At 49.3% G+C, this 20772-nt stretch overlaps 1 protein-coding gene across 1 annotated transcript; it reads left to right on the plus strand.

The window, feature by feature from the left end:
- The first annotated feature begins 220 nt into the window (after positions 1–220).
- Positions 221–16464, plus strand: LZTS1 (leucine zipper tumor suppressor 1). The gene is made up of 4 exons (XM_045879969.3): positions 221–398; positions 9996–10473; positions 11771–12574; positions 15129–16464. The coding sequence occupies exons 2-4, from the start codon at positions 10129–10131 to the stop codon at positions 15798–15800; spliced, it is 1821 nt and encodes a 606-aa protein (XP_045735925.1). The 5' UTR covers positions 221–398; positions 9996–10128; the 3' UTR covers positions 15801–16464.
- The last annotated feature ends 4308 nt before the right edge of the window (positions 16465–20772 follow it).

Consider the following 20772-nt stretch of genomic DNA (forward strand, 5'->3'; position numbering starts at 1 on the left):
GTGATCCTTTGTTGAGGGCCTAATGCGATAATGCAGATAGAACATACCACTATGTAGGGGGCCTAATTGAATGGTATCTGATGGTTCCTCCTATGGACCCACAACTGTGCAGGCACAGATCCTGTCTTTGGGGACTTTGCTTAAAGGAGCAAAGAAGTCCTAGCAGGTAGGTCCAGAAAGTGAACTGTTTGTGTATCCCAGAGCTGTGGTGAGGCAGAATTAGAACTAGAACTCAGCTTTCCTGACTTCCCACCAAGCATCTTTCCATTATAGGACTCTCCACAAGAACAGCAGTTCTCTGCACTTTGGGGCTATCAACACCAAGCAGACAGAGAAGCAGGAGGGAAGACTGTGAAGACAATGGGTAACCTGACTGCCCAGGCAGTGTCTTCTGCCAGGTATCTGGTGTGTGTGTATGTGTGTGTGTGTAGGGGGGGTGCTGTCTTAGCTCAGGCTGCTCTAACAAAATACCACACACTGGGGGGCTTAACAACGGACATTTATTTCCCACAGTTCTGGAGACTGGAAGTCTAGGATCAAGGCACTGGCAGATTAGGTCTCTGGTGAGAGCTCTCTTTCTGGCTTTCAGATGGCCACCTTCTTATTGTATTCTCACTTGACAGGAAGAGAGAGGGAGAGACAGAATGAGAACAAATGAACAGAGCAAGCTCTCTGGTCTTTTCTTGTGAGGACACCAATCCCACCCTAAGGGCCCTATCCTCATGCTCATCTAAAACTAATTGCTTACCTCCTAATACTATTGGTCACATTGGGGGTTAGAACTTCAACATATAATTTTTATGGGGGACACAAACCTTCAATCTGTAACAGGCAGACAATGCAGTGAGAACCTTTACCTCACTTCCATACAAAAGAAAAAAAATTAAAAAGCACTCATGTGCTGGGGGTAGAGAGAGCTGGTCCGATTCAGCAAACTCCTGCCAGTCCCTCCTGTATTTTCAGTTAAACCAGTGCTGCTTTTTACCCTCTTTTTATTTAGGTGTACCTGTCTTGTCTCTCAACCAGATCCTTAAAAACAGACACTGCCTCATATTTCTGTTCTTGGCCAAAAACTTGGAACAGGACTGGGAAGTGAAGGAGAGGGGAAACTTACTTTGCCCAAGCGGCCAGTTGACTCAAATAAAGTCTAAAAGATGGAAATTTGGATTGAAACCAGATTTGGATTCTAGGTTTGAAGACTTGGCTTCCTATGTCTCTGTTGTGGGATCTCAGTTTAAGTCATATATCCTCCCTGTGCCTCACCTTCCCTTCCACAAGCTCGCTCAGTAAATCCCTGTGCTCCCTGTGAGCTGACTTTATTAAAATCATGTATTGAGCACCTACTGTGTTCTTAGCACTGTGTGGGATACAAAGAAGCTTCAGCCCTTCCTGCCTTCAGGAAGGTTTAAAAGATAATTGGAGAGATAACCGTTCATCCCTGAAAGGTTAAATAATGCAGGAGCCATCACGAGGCCTTGAAGGCTGAGTGCCTAGTGAGCCAAGCACTGAGTAGCAAATGTGGGCCCAGCAGAGAGGCTTCTTGTGGTCTGCAGGTCTTCCCCTAGGGCCACACTAGACAGGCCTGGAAGAGGGCTATATTCTTCCTTTGAGAGGAAGCTACAGTTTCAGTACCAAATCAAGTTCCTTGTGAGGCCTTGCCCCTCTTTTTCTCAGCACCCAACATGTTGCTTGGCATATGGTCCACCTTGAGGGACAATGTAAATGAATAATAGTGTGAAATTCTCCAACTTCCACAGATGGAACTAAACATGAGGATGCATAGGTATGGTTCCCATGGCTAAGACTCAAAATTATCCTAGACTGGTGACATCCCACCAGAAGGAAGGAGGCAGTTGCAAGCAGAGCTCTGGCCCCAGCCCAGCAACCACCAGCCATTCCTGGAGGCAGGTCAGCTCCCCCATCTATGGCTGGGGCCCATGTGGAGCCTACAGTGGCTTCCTCTGCCTTCTCAGTCACTATACCCACTGAGTGATCCTCTCTGAATGGTGCAGCACTGCCAGCCCACAGGATGGAATCCCATTTTTATCAGGCAGCCTTACACACACACACACACACACAAACACAGTCCCTACAGCCCCTCCATACACATGTGGCCCACATAGAGCCCCACCCCCAGACTGGAAAATGGAACCCAATTGGCCCTATTCTATTGGTAAAATGGGAATTTTGAGTCCAGGACTCCTGATGTGACCTGGGCAAGTCCCTTCCTTGCTCTGGGCTTCCATGTAGCCTTTGTGTAGTAAAGGAGTTGGGGTAAAGGATCTCTGAGGTCCTACTATCTCTAGCATTATGAAACTTTGACCATGGAAGATGCTGCCCTCATTGTCCAGACTGCCTCAGAGCAGGGAGGCCCTCCATCACTTGCAACAGGATGATCTCTCTGTTTAGTCAAAACTCCTTTACCCCCTCCCCGCCCCCGCCCCCACTCCATCACAGGGTTGCTGCCTCTTGCCTCCGCTCTGCCAGTGGCACCCTCTTATTAACAACAGCAGTGTGCCACTTCCTCATCCCAGAGGAATATGGTGAAGTGTGATTTGGGGTTTCTGTCCCATTCTTACTGCCCTCTTGTGATGTATTGGCCAATAAGGGTCTCAGATGTCACCTCTCCTAAAAACTAGACATCTAAGACTCAAAGAAAATAAATCCTAGAAAACTTCCCACCCATGTGGAGAAGTAGTGATATACAAGAGTATTTTAGCAACAAAATGGAAACATCTGAGTAGGGAGGAATGAGTGAAATGTAGTAGGATACTACTGCGCAGCAGGTAAAAGAAGGAACATGAACTGGTCCCAAATATATCATGTTGAATAAAATAATCAAGGTTGCAGAATGATACATACATCAGGATACCATTTATGTAAAGTAAAAAAGCAATACCTATACTATTCTTTATGTTAAGAATATTTAATGATTTAAAAAATGTACATACATAATCCACGATAGGGATTCTCCCTGGGGAGAGAGATATGGAGAAAAGGAGAAAGGAAGAAGTAATGGGGATTTTAACTTTGAGATGTTTTATTTCTAAAACAAGTAGCATTTTAACAATTGTCAATTCTGCACAAGTTACTTAGATTATTTTTATAGTATTTCAGTATTTTACAAAGGGATTAAAATTAAAGTTAGTGGATGAAGAAGGCTCTAAGAGCAGCATGTCAGGTACCAGAGCAAGCATTGGTGAGATACCTTGCCTGGAGGGAGCCTGTTCATCACAGTCTAGGTGGCTGCTCCCTCCAATGCCTGCTGCCTTTCACCTTATGGACCCTCTTTGAAGCAGTTCCAAAGTCTGTTCAAGTCTTAGGAAACAGTGTTGCAGGAACCTGGAGTCTGAGCATGGGAGGGTGGGGTGGAGGAGGAGGTGCACTCGGGTGATACAGCAGTTTCTCTGGTTTCACTTCCTTTCCTTGCTCGCATCTCAGGGAGTCATTAGTTAAGTCAGTAATCTAAGACTAAGCTATTTGTTCCTCCCCAAAGTCTCCAGTGAGCACTGGGCTTTGGCATCTTGGTGGGAGGGTGCCAGGCAGAGTGCAGAGATGTCCCACAGCAAGGCAGTGGGTTCCTGCTGGACCTTCCTGCAGGACAACTCCCTGGGCAGTGACTGAGAGGGGAGGAGAGACAGGGGGAGGGGAAGGGGGGAGAGAAGGTGGAGCTGATGGAAAAATAACCCTTCCGGAGGCTGAGCATGCTGATCTTGTGAGCGACCTCTCCAGACTGGGCAAGGGCAGAGGAGACAGTGGGTAAAGATGCTCACTCTTCCTAGGCCAAAAGTCTGGATTCCTGTGGGTAAGGCCATAGCTGCTTTTCCTCAGGGTTTGGGATGGGAGGGTGAGTAATATTCTTTCTCACCTTCCTGAGTCTAGACAGACCCCTTTTCAACTCCATGTCTCCATCTCCACATTCCATAAAAGGGGATCAGAGAGATATGTCGCTCTGGCATGAGCCCTGGTTTCTTTGGGGAAGGAGAGTGCAAACTGGTGTGGGGGAAAAGCAGCTGTGCTGGGAGTAGAAGCAGCTCAAAAGGGAGGGCTTCCCAAGATTCCAAGATTCCAAGATTTCTGGTCCTGTTGTAGCAGCCATACTGAGGGCAGGCAGGGGGTGGGGTCAAGTAGGGGACAGGGAGGACTGGCCTGGTACTGGGGGGGAAGTCTCCTGAATTCCCTGGGGCCAAATTTTGAGAAGTATAGGCTAGGGGATCCTTTTCTACCAGATGTTTTTGGCTGTTCTTTTCTTTTCTTCCCTTCTCTTAAACCTGGAGTCTAATTCTTGTTTGACTCTTTCTGGAAAGTCAGTAGGAGGTCATGCAGGAGAATGTTGCTGTGACATGCTCAGTGAGAGGTTCTATGGCTCCGTTATTTTTCCTCTCTTGTCCTCTTCCCTCTTTCTTTCCCCTTCTTGAACCTCCAGGATCTGCGTGATTGCTTATTTTTTACCCTAAGTACGTACAGTACTTTGGGCCAGTAGGGATTTGTTTCCCAGGAATACAAATGTGCCGCTATGCCTTGTCCTTCCTGAGTACATAGATAGCAAGTCTGGCAGGGGTGGGTGGATGGGAAGACCTAGGGTTTGGGAACTAGGATGGATCATAGCCACATTTTCTGTGATGCTCTCTCCAAGTTGATAAAAGAACAAGTCTAGACACTGAAAGGTAATTAGTTTAGCTTCAAGTGCATCTGGAGATAATCCCAAACTTCAGAACTCTTCTCTGTGTCAAGACCTAGGAAATGGAGAATAGAGATCTGGCGCTATGGGACAGGAATGCACTCAGGGGACCAAAGGCCACCATCCTGCACCCACTCTTCTCCTGCACTCCCTGGCATCATTTGTCTTCCTCCTCCCAATCCTCTAGGGCCTAGCACAGTATTCAGGCATCACGGGTCATCCACATTGCTACTCAGGTGAACCAAGAAGCTTACCTATTCCTAAAACCTTGTTGTCATCTTCCCAAAAGGGAAATGTGACTATGGCTAGAGACCACGGACCCTGACTTCTCCTCCAGGCTTTCTCTTCCCCATCCCTGGAAACTTATTTTGTTATTCACAATGGGAGCCCTAACATCTCTGAGCCTTACCTGCAGTCCCCAGCATTGTGCTGTAGCATGGAGACCCTGGAATTTGGGTCTAGGTTTATGTCCCAGCTTAGCCACTGGCCAGTTAAATGACAAGGGCCACATCATGTAACCTCATGCCTCACTTCCTCATTTTGTTCTAGGAGCTATAGATTTGAAGTCTTTGCTTTCATAGAACTTATATATACTGGTGAAGATGCACACAATAAACAAATTAAAAAATAATATTGTTTCAGGTTAAGCAATTGTTATGAAGGAAATAAACAGGCTGGTATAATAGAGAGTAATGGGGGACTTGGATTTTTTTCAAGGGTAACCATAGGTCACTGCAGAGGTAATATATTTGAATTTAGAACTGAAGGATGAGAAAGATCTGTGTGAAGAGCTAAGGAAAGAGAATTGTCAGCAGAGGTAGCATCAGGTGTGAAAGCTCCTCAGTGGGGAAAGGCTTGGTGTGTTCACCAATAGGGGAGAGATGAGTCTGGCTATCCTTTCAGGTGTGAGCAAGGAAAGAATGGGACGAGATAAGATTGGAGCAATAGATAGAAACCAAGGCCTGCTTATTCTAGGAACAGTTCAAAGCTTTGAAGGATTACCATCAGGGAGCATGACACTTACACTTCAGCTGCTTAAGAAGAACAGACTGGGGAAAGACAAATTTGGAGACCATCTCAAGGATTGCATGAGAGGAGATGGTCCCGGAACAGGAGAGCCATGAACAGATTTATGTAGCATGTCTGACGGATACTATAGTTATACTCCAGCTATGCTGTATGCTTCTTGAGGGTAACACCCTCATCTTGGCCTTCAGTTGATCACACATGCATTTGTAGAACACTAACCATGTGCCCAGCACTGCCCTTGACTTGTTAGTTTGCTTTATCCTCATATTGGTCCTATGAAATAGTTATTTTTTCCAATTTATAAGCAAGGAAACCTCAGAGAGGTTAATTTTGAAATTCATATCTGTGTGAGGCCATAGCCAACTGTCTTATCTCTACAACATTGTATATATAAATGTTCATAAATGTGTACTGGATGGGCAAAAAGTAAGTCACTCATTGCCCAAGTGGTGTAGTGCGCAGAGTGCAGGAGAGGCTTTTGGCTAAAAATAGCTTCCCTACATGGGACAACAGTAGAATTTTTGCTTCTTAGGATCTGAAGGCCCAGTTAAGCAAGAGATGGAAGATATGGGGGTGAAAAACACATTTTGTCATCATCAACTGGTAAATTAGCAGAGGATCTCTGTACTCCTAAGTAACATCATTGGGGATTGGGATGCAGGAAAGTTGCATCCCAATGGAACGGAGAGCACTAGTTCTGGAAGATGAGGTGAGGCATTGAAGATAAATGGGGATGAAGAATGCTGCAGAGAACAACGATAAATACCAAGGAAAATACCTGCCAGTTATGGGGTGCCTACTGTGTAGGCATTTAGTAAACGTACCAGGCCTATTAGCTTATTTTGGTGTCTCATAAACTTCTCTTAACAATCCTATGAGGTAGCATAACTGTGTTTCCTTGATTCTAAGAAACCATCAACTTAATAAAAACTTTTCAAAGAAAGCATACATTGTACTTACACCATGATGTCTTGTTGTGTTGTGCCTCTACTAATGGAATATAGAATGCATTTATTCATAACATAACTACTTTACAGTTCAGGCTAACAATGCAAGTTTGAATCCAAGCCTTCATATTCAGAGTCTGAAGAGTCCTTTCTTCCACTCTGCACATACAGTGCCCTATAACCTGCCTGGGACTTCTTTCACACCTTTAGGATTAACGGTGTAATTTAGAGCAGAATAAAGAATACAAGGTTTCTTCTGCATTTCCTGTTTTATTAAACTCATAGTCCCCCCACCCCCATCATCTATCTTTTAACTAAGAAATACTCCTTCACGAATGAGATCTTGCCATTTGCAACGACGTGGATGGAACTGGAAGGTATTATGTTGGGTGAAATAAGTCAAACAGAGAAAGACATGTATCATATGATCTCACTGATATGAGGAATTCTTAATTGCAGGAAACAAACTGAGGGTTGCTGGAGTGGGGGGTGGGGTGGGAGGGATGGGGTGACTGGGTGATGGACACTGGGGAGGGTATGTGCTCTGGTAAGCGCTGTGAATTGTGCAAGACTGTTGAATTTCAGATCTGTACCTCTGAAACAAATAATGCAATATATGTTAAGGAAAAAAAAAAAGAAGAAGAAGAAGGTAGCGGGAGGGGAAGAATGAAGCGGGGGAAATCGGAGGGGTAGACGAACCATGAGAGACGATGGACTCTGAAAAACAAACAGGGTTCTGGAGGGGAGGGGGGTGGGAGGATGGGTTAGCCTGGTGGTGGGTATTGAGGAGGGCACATTCTGCATGGAGCACTGGGTGTTATGCACAAACAATGAATCATGGAACACTTCATCTAAAACTAATGATGTAATGTATGGGGATTAACATAAGAATAAAAAAAATTAAAAAAAATATGCAGCAGACCGGGAAAAAAAAATAATTTGTATTATGATCCTGCTGTTAGAGATAGTTATCTTTCAACCATCCAAAAAAAAAAAAAAAAGAAAAAAAGAAATACTCCTTCACAATGCATGACAACCACATAGATTTTCCCAGCTTTGAAAGTCATGTGGCCTAAGCTTAGAGATTTGTCCAAATTTGCAAATGTGCTGGTGTTGACATCCCAATGTATTCCTCTGTGTGGTGACTGGCAAGGTTGTTGTTATTCTCAGCATTGGTTATAAAATGCATTCCTATTACTTTTTTTTAAGTTTTTTATTTTAATTCCAGTATAGTTAATGTATAGTAGTGATTCAACACTTTCATACTTACTGGGTGCCCATCACTGACGAGTGGATTCCTTAATCTCCATCATCTATTTCACCCATCCCTGCACCCACCTCCCCTCTGGTAACCATCACTTTGTTCTCTAGTTAAGAGTCTGTTTTGTGGTTTGCCTTTTTCTCTTTTTTCCCCTTTGCTCATTTATTTTGTTTCTTAAATTCTACATATGAGTGAAATCATATGGTATTTGTCTTTCTCTGACTGACTTATTTCACTTAGCATTATACTCTCTAGCTCCATTTATGTTGTTGCAAATGGCAAGATTTCATTCTATCTTATGGCTGAGTAACAGTCCATCATTCATATATATATATATATATTTCACCTCTTCTTTATCCATCCATCCCCCTCGGGCTGCTTCCATAGTTTGGCTATTATAACTAATGCTGCAATCAACATAGGGTACGTGTATCCCTTTGAATTAGTGTTGTTGTATTTTTAGTGTAAATACCCAGTAGTGTGATTCCTGGATTGGACATTCCTATTACTTTTAAAAGCACTTTAAACTTCTCAACATTCGGGGGTACAATTATTTCCCTCTTCTTTCTCTGCGGAATCCTCTCCAGTCAGGCCTTGGTTTCCACCCCTCCAGCCAAACTGCTCTCATCAAGGTCAGTGACAACCTACCTCCACATGGCCTGACCTGTTGACCAACTCTCAGTCAGCAGCAGCAGCACCTGACACCATCCTTACAAAACAGTTTCTTTCTTAGGTCTCCTTTATCAGTCAGAGCCTTCTCAGTTTCTCTTCCTCATTCCTCCTCACCTTCTGACCTCCATGAACCAGTCCTCAGACTTCTCTTATCTTCCCGCCTTCACTTCCGTAGTTATGTCACCTAGTTGCATAGCTGGCTTCTATAATCAACAGCTTTTACATGGAAATCTGCAGCTCTCCACCCATCCTACTGCCTACTCTATAGCACTCCTTGGATGTCTAATAGGCTCTGCAAACTTAATGTCTTAAACCAAACTCCTATTTTCCACCCCCACCTCATCCTAAACTGGTTCTTTTTGTGGTCTTTTGTACCTCAATAAATGGCAACTTATGTCTTCTAGTTGCTTGGATAAAAATATTGAGGTCATCTTGACTCCTCTCTTGCTCTCATTCCCTGCATCCAGTCCTGTAGCAAATCCTATCAGCTGGACTTTAAAATTACATCTAAAATGTAATCCACTGCTACCACCCTGGCCCAGTCGTGTTAGTCACTCGCCTAATGTAACTAGCCCACCACTTCCACCCAGGCCCATCAGCAGCTCCTTTTCCACCCTGCAGCCAGAGTGACCCTCTGCAGCCTACGATCAAGTAATCAACTGCTTAAAGCCATGTAGGGGCTCCTCATCTCAATCAGAGTTAAATCCCAGCCCTATGCCCAACGAGGCTTTATGTTTCCTGGTACCTGCTAGTTTTGACTTCTGCCTGTCCTATTCCCCCCACCCTCATTGCTAACTATTCTCCAGCCAGACTGGTCTCTTGACTGGTCTCACATATGCCAAGCACAGTCCACCACAGGGACTTAGGGCTTTTGTTCTTGGGGCTTCTGAGCTTCTTTTCTCTTGCCCCAGATTTCCACCTGGCTTGCTCACTCATTTTCTTGAGGTTTCTTCAAATGATACCACAACTGAGAGGCCTCCCTTGTGCCACCCATATAAAATAACCACCTCCCAGAATTCTACACTTACTCTGCTTAGTTTTCCCCCATAGCACATATATCACTAAGAATAGTAGATACTGATTTGCTGATGGCCTGTCCACACTACTCTGAGCACAAGTCCCGCAAGTGCAGGGACCGTAGCCGTGTTAGTCACTACAATATCCCGGGACTTAGAGGAGGGCCATCCCAAAGGAGGGTCTCAGTGAATGTTTGTTGAATTAGCAGACAAAGGAAGAATGAACAAAGAGTCCAGTAACAGTCAGGGCTGAGCTTTCGTTAGGAGAAGCATACTTTCTCTACTGCTCAGATCTAGCAGTCTGAACCAACTCCTCTCCAAGTCACCATTGAGGACTGTGCAGTGACTGTCCCTTCTCAGGCTGACTTTTGCCTTCTGTCCCCTTCCAGGTGTTCAGCTCTCCCAGGCTCCTCGAGGCCTCTGCTATGACCACAGTTCCCTCGTGGTACCAGGACTGCCCTTTGCTGCTGCAGCCACACCAGATCCCCATTCTGCCCTGTCTGTCCTTGGCCCCAAGCCAGCATGGGCAGTGTCAGTAGCCTCATCTCTGGCCACAGCTTCCACGGCAAGCACTGCCGGGCTTCACGGTACAAGCTGGGCAAATCCTCCCATCTCAAGAAGCTCAATCGGTATTCAGATGGGCTGCTGAGATTTGGCTTCTCTCAGGACTCAGGCCATGGCAAGTCCAGCTCCAAAATGGGAAAGAGTGAAGACTTCTTCTACATCAAGGTCAGCCAGAAAGCCCGGGGCTCCCACCACCCAGATTACACTGCACTGTCTAGTGGGGACATGGGCGGCCAGCCTGGGGTGGACTTTGGCCCGTCCACCCCACCCAAGCTTATGCCCTTCTCCAATCAGCTAGAAATGGTAAGCAAGGGTCTCTGGTAAGGGTGGGTGGGTCAGAAAACCAATAGAGACAAAATGGGGGTAAAGAGCAGGGAGGCAGGGAGGGGAATGGAGGCGGTGACACTAACATTTAACCCTCCAAGAGGCCAGAACAGTGGTGGTAAGGGCGGAAGTGCTCAGTTACACCACAGAGATCAAAGGCTGGACGAGGGAATTGAAGCACTGGTCAATCCCCTAATCTGGAAGCCTTGGGTGAGCCCTAATCAAAGAGCAAAGGGGAATGAAAGCCTTTCTGAGCTCTACTGGAATGCAACTGGTTGTCAAAGCAGGACCAAGAGCAGCATTTTCAAGTGCATGGCAAGAGGAGGGAGCTCTGTTGTCTCTGTAAGAGCCAACGGAGAGTCCACTTGGAGAGAGCTAGCCGCTTCTTTGCTCGCAGACTCCTGGAGGTGGGCCTTGCCCTCACTCGCTCCTCTGTGGTGCCGCAGCTCCTCACTCAAGCTGGGCCTTGGAAATATCTTTGGCTGCTGTATAAGAGCCAAGTTTGTCATCATCAGGTTAGCAAGGATGAGATTAAAAGAGCCCTACATACTCAGAAATCCAGCCCTTGTGCCACCTCAAGCTTTCATGGGTCCCACCAGCGGACCTGAAAATTTTCCTAGTTAAGCCTTTGCCCCCACCTGGGGGGATGAATCCATGGGTTTGCTATACTCAGAAGAGACCCCCTTAGTTTGCAAAGAGCTTTCAGTTTTTCAAGTTAAAGGGCTTGTAGACTGCCGTGCACTCTCCCAATGAAAATGACAATTTTCAGAAAAGGATTGTTATTTCAAGTGATCCTCCCACCCCTTCAATACTGGTCATAGCCAGTTTTCTTACTCCTGGCCTACTGGAAGGGGCAGTGAAGGTGAAGAAGGGATTGACCTCTACAAGGGCACCATGCTCATCCAGCCTAATTGCTTTACCCTCTACCACCCAGAGACCCAGAGCCAGAGCCGTGGCCCAGGGGTTTCAGCCAGTGAACCTAAAAATGCTGTTTGTCATCTCAGGAGGGTGGGGACAAGCTTATGACAGGTTGGTAGTTTATAAAACAAAATGCCTGAGTCATCCTTAAGGATGGCCATCCCTGGACACAAAGGAATTTCTCCTTCCTGAGAGACACTCACCATATTCAGCTGCTTCATAGCCACAGGCAAGGATGCCTGTGGCTATGACCAAGAAGGATGCTGTGTGGCTGGTACACATACCCAGGCAAGGGAGGGAAGGGTGCGAGGGGACCTGAAGGAAGACATGGGATGGATACGGTTGTTTTCCTCACCAGGGCTCAGAGAAGGGTGCAGCGAGGCCCACAGCGTTCAAGCCGGTGCTGCCGCGGTCAGGAGCCATCCTCCACTCGTCCCCTGAGAGCTCCAGCCACCAGCTGCACCCTGCCCCTCCAGACAGGCCCAAGGAACAGGAGCCAAAGCCCAGCCTGTGCTCTGGGGCGCTGTCTGACTCCGGCCGGAACTCCATGTCCAGCCTGCCCACACACAGCACCAGCAGCAGCTACCAGTTGGACCCGCTGGTTACGCCAGTGGGGCCCACCAGCCGTTTTGGGGGCTCAGCCCACAACATTACCCAGGGCATCATCCTCCAGGACAGCAACATGATGAGCTTGAAGGCTCTGTCTTTCTCTGATGGGGGTAGCAAGCTGGCCCACCCAAGCCAGGTGGACAAGGGTTCCTCATGTGTGCGTTGCCCCATCTCCACAGACGAGTGCACCATCCAGGAGCTTGAGCAGAAGCTGCTGGGGAGAGAAGGAGAGCTGCAAAAGCTGCAGCGCAGCCTGGAGGAGAAGGAGCTGCCCTCCAGCCAGGCCTCCGAAGAGCGGCAGTGGCGCTGCAAGGAGGGGCGGGAGGGCCTGGAGCAGAAGGGCAGCAGCAAGCCGAAGCAAGCCTCCCAGAAGAGCCAGCGCACGCAGCAGGGGCTGCACCTCCAGGTGCTCCAGCTCCAGCAGGAGAAGCGGCAGCTCCGGCAGGAACTTGAGAGCCTCATGAAGGAGCAGAACCTGCTGGAGACCAAGCTTAGGTCCTATGAGAAGGAGAAGACCAGTTTCGCCCCCGCGCTGGAAGAGACCCAGTGGGAGGTGAGGCTTTACCGTGTGGGCTGCGGGGGGTGGGGGTGGGGGGTCAGGTGTTTGATGCCAGTCCCTGTTTCTCCAGGTCCTAGCCCATGGTGTGTGAACACAAATTGCCTAAGCAGAGTGAGCCAAAGTGCCAGCCTTGGGACCCAAAGTAGGGGCTATGATTTGTGTGAGTTTCCTACTCTCTGCTACCCCAGGGCCTCATGGCCTCCAGAACTGAATTTACTAACTGAGTCACTGACTGAGAAGCTGGAACCAGGAGCACGGAGGCCTCATTGGGCAGTCCGAGGGCCGACCCACTTCCTCTTGCGGGAGGCTCAAAGGAAGCACAGGCTGTTCCTGAGCCTGAGTTCACACTGGTTCAAGAGACCACAAGAGAGCAGAGACCTTGTTACTTTTGAGAGAAGGTACCCCACCCACCAGGAAGAGTGACCTCACTTGGGGCAGGTATCACTGACAGAATGGCTCATTCCTCACAGAAGTGTAAGTGGGGCTTTGTTTGGTGGGCTGCAATGGAAACATGAGCAAGAGAAGGGCACACAGCACCTAGAAACGAGGCATCTGGACCTGGCTTTGCTGGAGAGCCTGCTTAGCTTCCACATCCTGCTCTCCAGAAGGTAGCTTTCCTCACCTGAAGGGCCTCTCAAGGTGGTACAGGGGGCGGGGGGCACTGGTAGGGGTGTGGGCATGGTGGCTCTGGCATTCTCCCCAAAGACTCCTACCCTGGAAAGGAACTGAGGAGGCAATGTGTCTGGTCAGACCAGCGCCACCTGCAGGTGCTGGGGACACATTCTCAGCAGCACAGCTTCCTATATGCCCTGCAACTTTCTGTACGTACTCTGGAAATTGGAATGACAAGTGTTATCAGGAGTAGAGGAAAAGGATCCTTTCTATGGCAGAGATGAACAGGGGGACTGGACAGGTGAGAAGGGAAAGTCGCTTGTGTTTGCCAGGTCTCCCAAAGAGGAAAGGATACTGACCGTGGGAGCAGTGCCTGTCCGCTTTCCCATTGGTGTTGGCAAAGCAGACCCCATCCCAGCCATTGTTTTTCAGCCAGGGCTCAGGACACATTGGGGCAACTCAGAGATATAAGCTAGTTCTGGCACTAGGCATCCATCCTTATTTGCCCAACCCCCAACTACGCTGGGCATTGCCGTGACCTCATTCCCAGATTGTCCAGTCAGGCTGTACAGCAAAACAATAAAAAATATATATATATTTAAAATAACACGTAAATATATTACAAACATATTTAGAATGATAATAATTTATCAAGTGTTTATTAAGTGCCAAGCCCTAGGTTCTCCCATTTTATCCTTATAATAACCCTATGAAGTAGGTACTGTTACTAATCCTTAATTTAGTTAAGGAAACTGAGGCACAGAGAGGTTATAGTAGCAAGTTAAATGACTTGCCCATGGTGGGTCACCACATAATAGGTATCAGAGCCAGGATTTGATCTCAACACTTTGGCTCCAGAGTTCAATCATTACTCCATAGTACCACAACACCAACATAGTATATCGCCAGGACCAGCCAATCATATCATATGATCCAGCCAGGACTCAAAGGCAGGCCCATGGCCCAACCATGACTGTATGTTGCTCCCTCCATGAAACAAATACAGGCTTGGTCTTAGAAAGGCATCCTTGGTCCCACACAAGCATTGTGGGTAGAGCTCTGCATTGCTTCATAAGTGGCTCATGAGCACAAGGGGTTGGGGTTTACTACTGTGAGTGAAGTGAGGAGAAATTAAGGTGGCTTCTGGTCTTGATCCAAGAATCCATTCTATAGAGGCCCAGGCCCTGACCTTCATTCTGTCCAGCTTTCCCACAGGCCGGCAGGAGAAAAGTCATTCTTGTGACATGGCCGGCCAGACTGGTCTTGATCTTCTTTTGAGCCACCTATGACCCCAAATGACCAAGACCCCGGAGACCGTGGATCTGAATCAGTGCCTTTGGTTTTGTCTGCTGCTCTTGGCCAACTTTTGAAAAGAAATAAGAATAGAAAGGGTGGAGGGGCGGGGCAGGGGGAGAACATAGTAGCTCTCCATGTGGCAGATCTGAATTTGACACCCTGAGCCAGGTGTGTTGCTTGTCATTGGAGTGCAGCGGTTAATGACTGAAGACAGTCTTTATCCCAGTAGGGAGAGAGGGGAGCTGGGTGTGCACAGGGGTGAGGTCAGAGGATATGGGCACAAACATGAATGATAGAAGTTTGGCAGACACAGAAATCAATATCATTGATTGTTAAGTGTGGATGATGGAGCTATGGGTAGTGGTCACTGATTTACACATAGCCGTGGGTTTGGGTACAGATTGAGATTTAGACTCTGATTTGGGATTGAGGCAGGCATGTGGACGGACCAAGTCAGGCTACAGAATGAAAGGAAGCTCAGAGAGGGGCTCGGCCTTCATGGGTCACCCAGACCGTCATGCTCCTGAGATACCGTGTCAGGACCAGCCTAATTCTTTAGGCACTTAAGATGTTACTTGCCCCGGGTAAGGACCTCTTACATCTTAGCACTTTCTCTTCTCCCCCACCCAACCCTTGGCAGGTGTGCCAGAAGTCAGGTGAAATCTCTCTCCTGAAGCAGCAGCTGAAGGAGTCCCAGACAGAGATCAATGCCAAGGCTAGTGAGATCCTCAGTCTGAAGGCACAGCTGAAGGACACACGGGGCAAACTGGAAGGCATGGAGCTGAAGACTCAAGATTTGGAGAGCGCTTTGCGCAACAAGGGCCTGGAGCTAGAGGTCTGTGAGAATGAGCTACAGCGCAAGAAAAATGAGTCTGAGCTTCTCCGAGAGAAGGTGAACCTGCTGGAGCAGGAGCTGCTGGAGCTGCGGGCCCAGGCTGCCCTGCAGCGGGATGCTGTGTCTCTGGGGCCAGGACTGGGGCCTGGGCCAGGGACTACTTTCTCTGAGGACATCCCCGCCCTGCAGCGGGAGTTGGAGCGGCTGCGTGCAGAGCTGAAGGAGGAGCGGCAAGGCCACGACCAGATGTCGTCAGGCTTCCAGCATGAGCGGCTGGTGTGGAAGGAGGAGAAAGAGAAGGTGATCCAGTACCAGAAGCAGTTACAGCAGAGCTACCTAGCCATGTACCAGCGGAACCAGCGCCTGGAGAAGGCTCTGCAGCAACTGGCCCGTGGGGACAGTGCAGGGGAGCCCTTTGAAATTGACCTTGAAGGGGCCGACATCCCTTATGAGGACATCATAGCCACTGAGATCTGAGGGGCCTACCGGGAGAGGGAGAGCCAGGGATCTGGCATCAGGAGGCAGGGGTACAGAGCCTGTCACGGAGGGCTCCTCTCCCCACTCCCCTGCTCAGTAACTCAGGCCTCTGTGAGAGGCCTTCCCCAAGGCACAGACTGGGATTCTCCAGGGGAGGGGGGGGAGGAAGGACTGCTACATAACCTTTGCAGCCCTTGCCCACATTCCAGCATTTACCATCCCTGCAGCCCACCAGACCTCTAGCTTTCCTAAGAGATGGGTTCAGGGATCTCCATCATTTGGTTAAGAGGTCTCTAAACCTTGCCTTTTGTTCAAAAATACTTAGACCCTCTCCCAGGGATGGTGGTAACTGCTGTATTGGCCGATGGCCACCCCAGGACAGAAGCTCCCTTTTGCCTCTTCGCACAACTGCTTTTTTTGCCCCTGGACACATTGGGATGGCTTGAGAGTAGAAAGAAGCCATCTGTGATCATAAACCTTAGAACCTGACCCGGTCATAACCTGAGCTGTTTTTCTCTGGCCTCAGAGTTGTGGGGGTTGGATTTTGGTATGGAGAACCTGGCTTAGCAACATCAGAGCTGTCCCAATCCTAGAAAGCCACAAAAAGGAGGGGAAATCTGGGGCAGCCCAGGAATATCTAGACTCAGCAAAGCCCAGAGGGGGTCAGAGGGAGAAGCCAGGTAGTAATGGCCAGACCCTGCTGGGGGCCCTGCTAACTGAAGGTAAGCAGCCTTTGGACAGCTGGTAGCCATTGAGCTCAGTGACCACTCTTCTTAAAGCCATAGACACTGAGGTCCTGGGGAGGGGAAGATTGTGACACAGGGAAGCTGTGGTTTTCCAAATTTCCCTGGGAGAGCCTCCAGATCTTTCCTCATGGGGCTAGAGGTAGGGGTGCCCCCACGTGATTTAAATTGGCCAGTGGCTACTCTGAACTTGCTTTCTTCTCAAGAATCCAGCCTTTGCTGGATCCAGAATAACCTATATATGACGAAAATGGCGCAGGGATGATCTGACATTTCCCTCCTTTGCCTGTGGCTCAGTTGAGTGGCACACACTTTCCCCTTTGCATTTCCAGTGCTAAATTCAGACAAGACTCCTTACAGGTCAGGAACAGTCCCAGAGTTTGGTGGGCCAGGGTCCCAGGCAGGGAGAAGAGACACAAATACAGCCTAATGAACAGCCCCAGGGCCACTGGCTAGCTTCCCTCCACCTGGGCCCCACAGGAGCCCCCAGTTGTAGAGAATCCAGAAAGCTTCAGTTTGCTAGGGGCTGGGCCAGTGCCTGGGGGAGGCTGGTGTTTCTCGTCTGAAGATGTGCAGAGCTGGGGGAGGAGAGAATGGTGGGGTTTCTTACTTAGTTGCTTGGTTCAGAGGGACAAAAAAAAAAATTTTTTTTTTTTTTTAAGTCTTCTTTCTTTTTTTCTTTCTTGTCTTTTCAGAAGCAAGCCAGATCTAGCAGGCAGCCAGAACTGTTCCAGGTTCTATTTTTGACTCAAGCTACAGCTGTTGTTCTTTCTTAGGACAGCCAAGCCTTGCTAGATTCCTGAGCTTCATGCCTGCTTGCTGAGAGGGGTTCACTGAGGTAGGAGAGATGAGAGAGTCTGGGTATTTAGCAGTCTGAGACCAAACCCCCTGGTTCTGCCTCCCTGACCACAGTCCTTACAGGACCCAGAGTGGGAGTGGGAGCTGCTTCTTGTCACCTCCCCCCACCCCCCCTTCAGAGCCACCGCATTCTTTCCCTGAGTCGGCTGAGAGCAGGGCCATCTTCCCTGCATTTGGCTCTGCCTTCTGGTCCCTGGGGTTAAGCTGTGCCCATGACAGAGGAGCTTTTCTGGAATTTCAAGCCACTGGTCTTAGTCATAGGGCAGATTTAAACCTGAAATGGATAGGCTAAACGCCCCCTTCCTGCCTGGAGGGCAATGCCCTCCACTGGGCACAGTGCAGGCCCTCAAGTCAAAAATGTCCCATTCCCTCTGCCACACTGTTAGAGGGTGGGAGAGGGATGGTAAAATATCTTTCAACTGAGAAGGCACTTTGAGACCAGAAAACAAAGCGGGTGACTCCATCCAGTTTACAGAGTTTTATTCAGGGTAACTTACTGACAGGGAGAATCGGGTGGAGGATGATCCAGGCGCTGCATGCAGTTATTCTCCACAAAGTCTGGACCTTCATCCACAGATTCTATAAAGCGAGGGGACACACAGGAGGGCATTACAGTGAGATTCAAGGGTTTGCACGCACCTAATGGACAGCTAACCTTTAATTAGATCTGCAGCACCGCCTGTGCCTCAGGAAAGACTATGTTCTCTTTAGCAGATTCATGGGAGGCCTAACAGCCTCCCCCAATCCCAGCCTCCGAAGGCATTTCTAAGGTATGTATGTTAACCTCCCAGGGGCCCAGAACACAGCCCCAAGAGAGGTCATCAAGCAACACGAGCAAGATGGAGGGCCCACGATGGAGTCCGTCCTGCCAACTGTCAGCACTGCTACGCACAGCGCTCAGCCTGGGCCTTGTTTGAGTTCCTTTCCCCAGTGAGACCGCCATGAGATAGAGGGGCTGCTGCTCCCCACCCAGGCTGGAGATACCCCACTGCTCTCCACCCCCAGAGAGCAGCCAAAGCCCTGTGACCTTGCTGAGAAGAGATGGGTGCTAAGCCCAGGGGAGGACACTCAGGGGCAAGGTCTGTGCTCCACCATGGTGTGACCATACCAAGCACTCTGCATCCCTGCCTAAGGCCAACCCGTGAATGCCCACCCCCCCCACCAGCTGAAGGCCCCAGGGTGGCCCACAGTGGCACCAGAGCGCAACAGTGTCCTGTAACATAGTGATCTTACCGCCATGTGGTTTTTCTTCCCTTCCCTATGGAAAAACATCCTTACTATTCCCGGACCATGCCAAACCCAGCCTCTCCAGAAGGAGCCTCTGAACAACAGAGACTGAGCAGGGACTGGGAAGTCAGATGACAGGGGCTTCAGAGCAGACGGCCTGGCCCAGGGCCAGCCAGCATGAGCTCGCTGCCCTTCGCTCTGTATACTCCTGCCGGCATGCTTGCTCATTCAGTGAGATCGACCTGCTCTGCTCTTCCAAAGGATGCCCGGCCTGAAAACGCTCTGCCTGCCTGCAAAGAGAGAGCAGCACCCAGTACCACCTCGCCAAGAAGGGCACTCTGCCTCCAGGCCTTGCAATGACCAGAGTCTCTCAGGGCTCCCCCTGGGGCATGTCTTCTGGCTGCTGGGTCATTCAGGTAACTGCTGCTGGGTGCACTCTGGCCCCCATAGGCACTGAGCTCTACAGGGCCTGCGGAGGGTTAGCTCTCCTCTAAGAAACACTTGCTGACCCTCTGCTCCTTGCCCTACTCTTGTCCCGGCCCAGCCTGGGCCATCTCTTGCTGATGGAGCAGCAGCTTTGGGAGAGGGCTTTCCCTATGGGTCCTGAGTTCTCCTAAACCAGAGCTGCCATGGCAGGAGGCTGTGCACCCTGTCCAGTGGGCGCTTCTTGCGTGGTCCATCTTGTGCTGAGTCTGCAGGCAAAGCTGGAACCTCCAGCCAAGGCTGGCTTTGGATAGACTGGCATTTGGAAGAATATGTACATAGTTATTTTTCTCTGGGTTGTTTCTTGTTTTGTTTGTTTTGTTTTGTTTTGTTTTGTTTGAGTTGCTTTTGACAGCTTCATTTTATTTTTGATGCCCCTTCTTGGCCATGTAAACTATCTCTGATAATTTTATGTTTCTATTTATGAATAAAGAATGCCATTTCTCATGCCCTCCAGAGCTACTTTTGTCTCCTCAAGCTACCCTGCTTCTCCAGGCTATGGTATGGCAGCTCCTTGGGGCGCCTCCATCTGGAACAGGAAAGGTGATGTCTCTCCCTGCCAGTGAAGGAAATGCAGACAGCCTTGATGAAGGCAGTGTTGGCCAGGGGGAAAGCATGGGCCTTGGCATCAGGTAGACTTCCAGGCAGTCTGTACCACTCTCCAACCCTGTAGTTTTATCTGTGAAAGGACCCTGAATTGACCCCGAGGAATGAGAAAAGGAGACGAAGGGACATGGTTGTCTGTAACGCACAGGGTCCTCTCCAAAAGAGAACTCCTTCCCAAGCCCCAAACTTAGGCCTCCCCTCCCTCACTGTCTAGCTGCTCACCTCACCAGCCAATTCCTTGACCCATTGACTCCAGCCTCTTTGGCAGGAGACCTGAATGACTATTGTTGCCACTACCTCTGGGCCTCCCCTCTGGGAAGGTGTGGTCACCACGGTGGCCATCTCTCCAGGCTTCTCCATGCCAACCTGCCTTGTTCACCTGGACAAGCATTCCCAACTGCTCTGGGCTCAAATCCTACACTCAAAGGGCTTCTACTCAGGTGGCAGGAGACAGAAGGGACATGTACAAAGGAAACGGAACATATGACGGATAAATGGCAATGCCTCTGAGGTGGGACAAATCAGGGTCTCTAGGGAAGGTGGCAGGCAGGAACGGGTCTGCGGGACCAGTATGGGACAGAAGAGGAGTGAGCAGAAAGGGAAAGACAGGATGGACATCCCAGGACAGGCATTCCCACCAACCTGGGGCTTCCTGCCTGTCTATGCAGGTGACAGGAGCAGCACTGGAGGTTGGAGAGGCAGGAGGCCAGGGTGCGGTGGACCTCCAAACTCAAGGAGGGCCAGGCAGCTGAGAAGTGAGCAAGCCAGGACAGGAGCCTGCATCTGTCTAATCCCAAGGCCCAGCACTCTGACAAATGGGTCGTATCAGCCCTGGAGTAACCCTTCTTGTTCTTTGTCCTGAGCTGGCTCATGGCGGGGAGGCTGTTGCATTGGTGACACCCACTGAAATAGGCCTCCCACTAATCACACCCCGCTTTGGCCCCCTCCCCTTTAGTTCTGGTGGGCCCTAGGACTCACATTCACCAATTGAAGTCAGTAGAAGTGAGGCTCCACCAGTTCCAGCCCAAGCTTAGAAGGCAGCCTAAGCTTGGGAG

Source organism: Mirounga angustirostris, unplaced genomic scaffold (assembly GCF_029215605.1).
Source record: "Mirounga angustirostris isolate CCGP_5_RB_7025 unplaced genomic scaffold, mMirAng1.0.hap1 SCAF_2, whole genome shotgun sequence".
Classification (NCBI taxonomy): Eukaryota; Metazoa; Chordata; class Mammalia; order Carnivora; family Phocidae; genus Mirounga; species Mirounga angustirostris.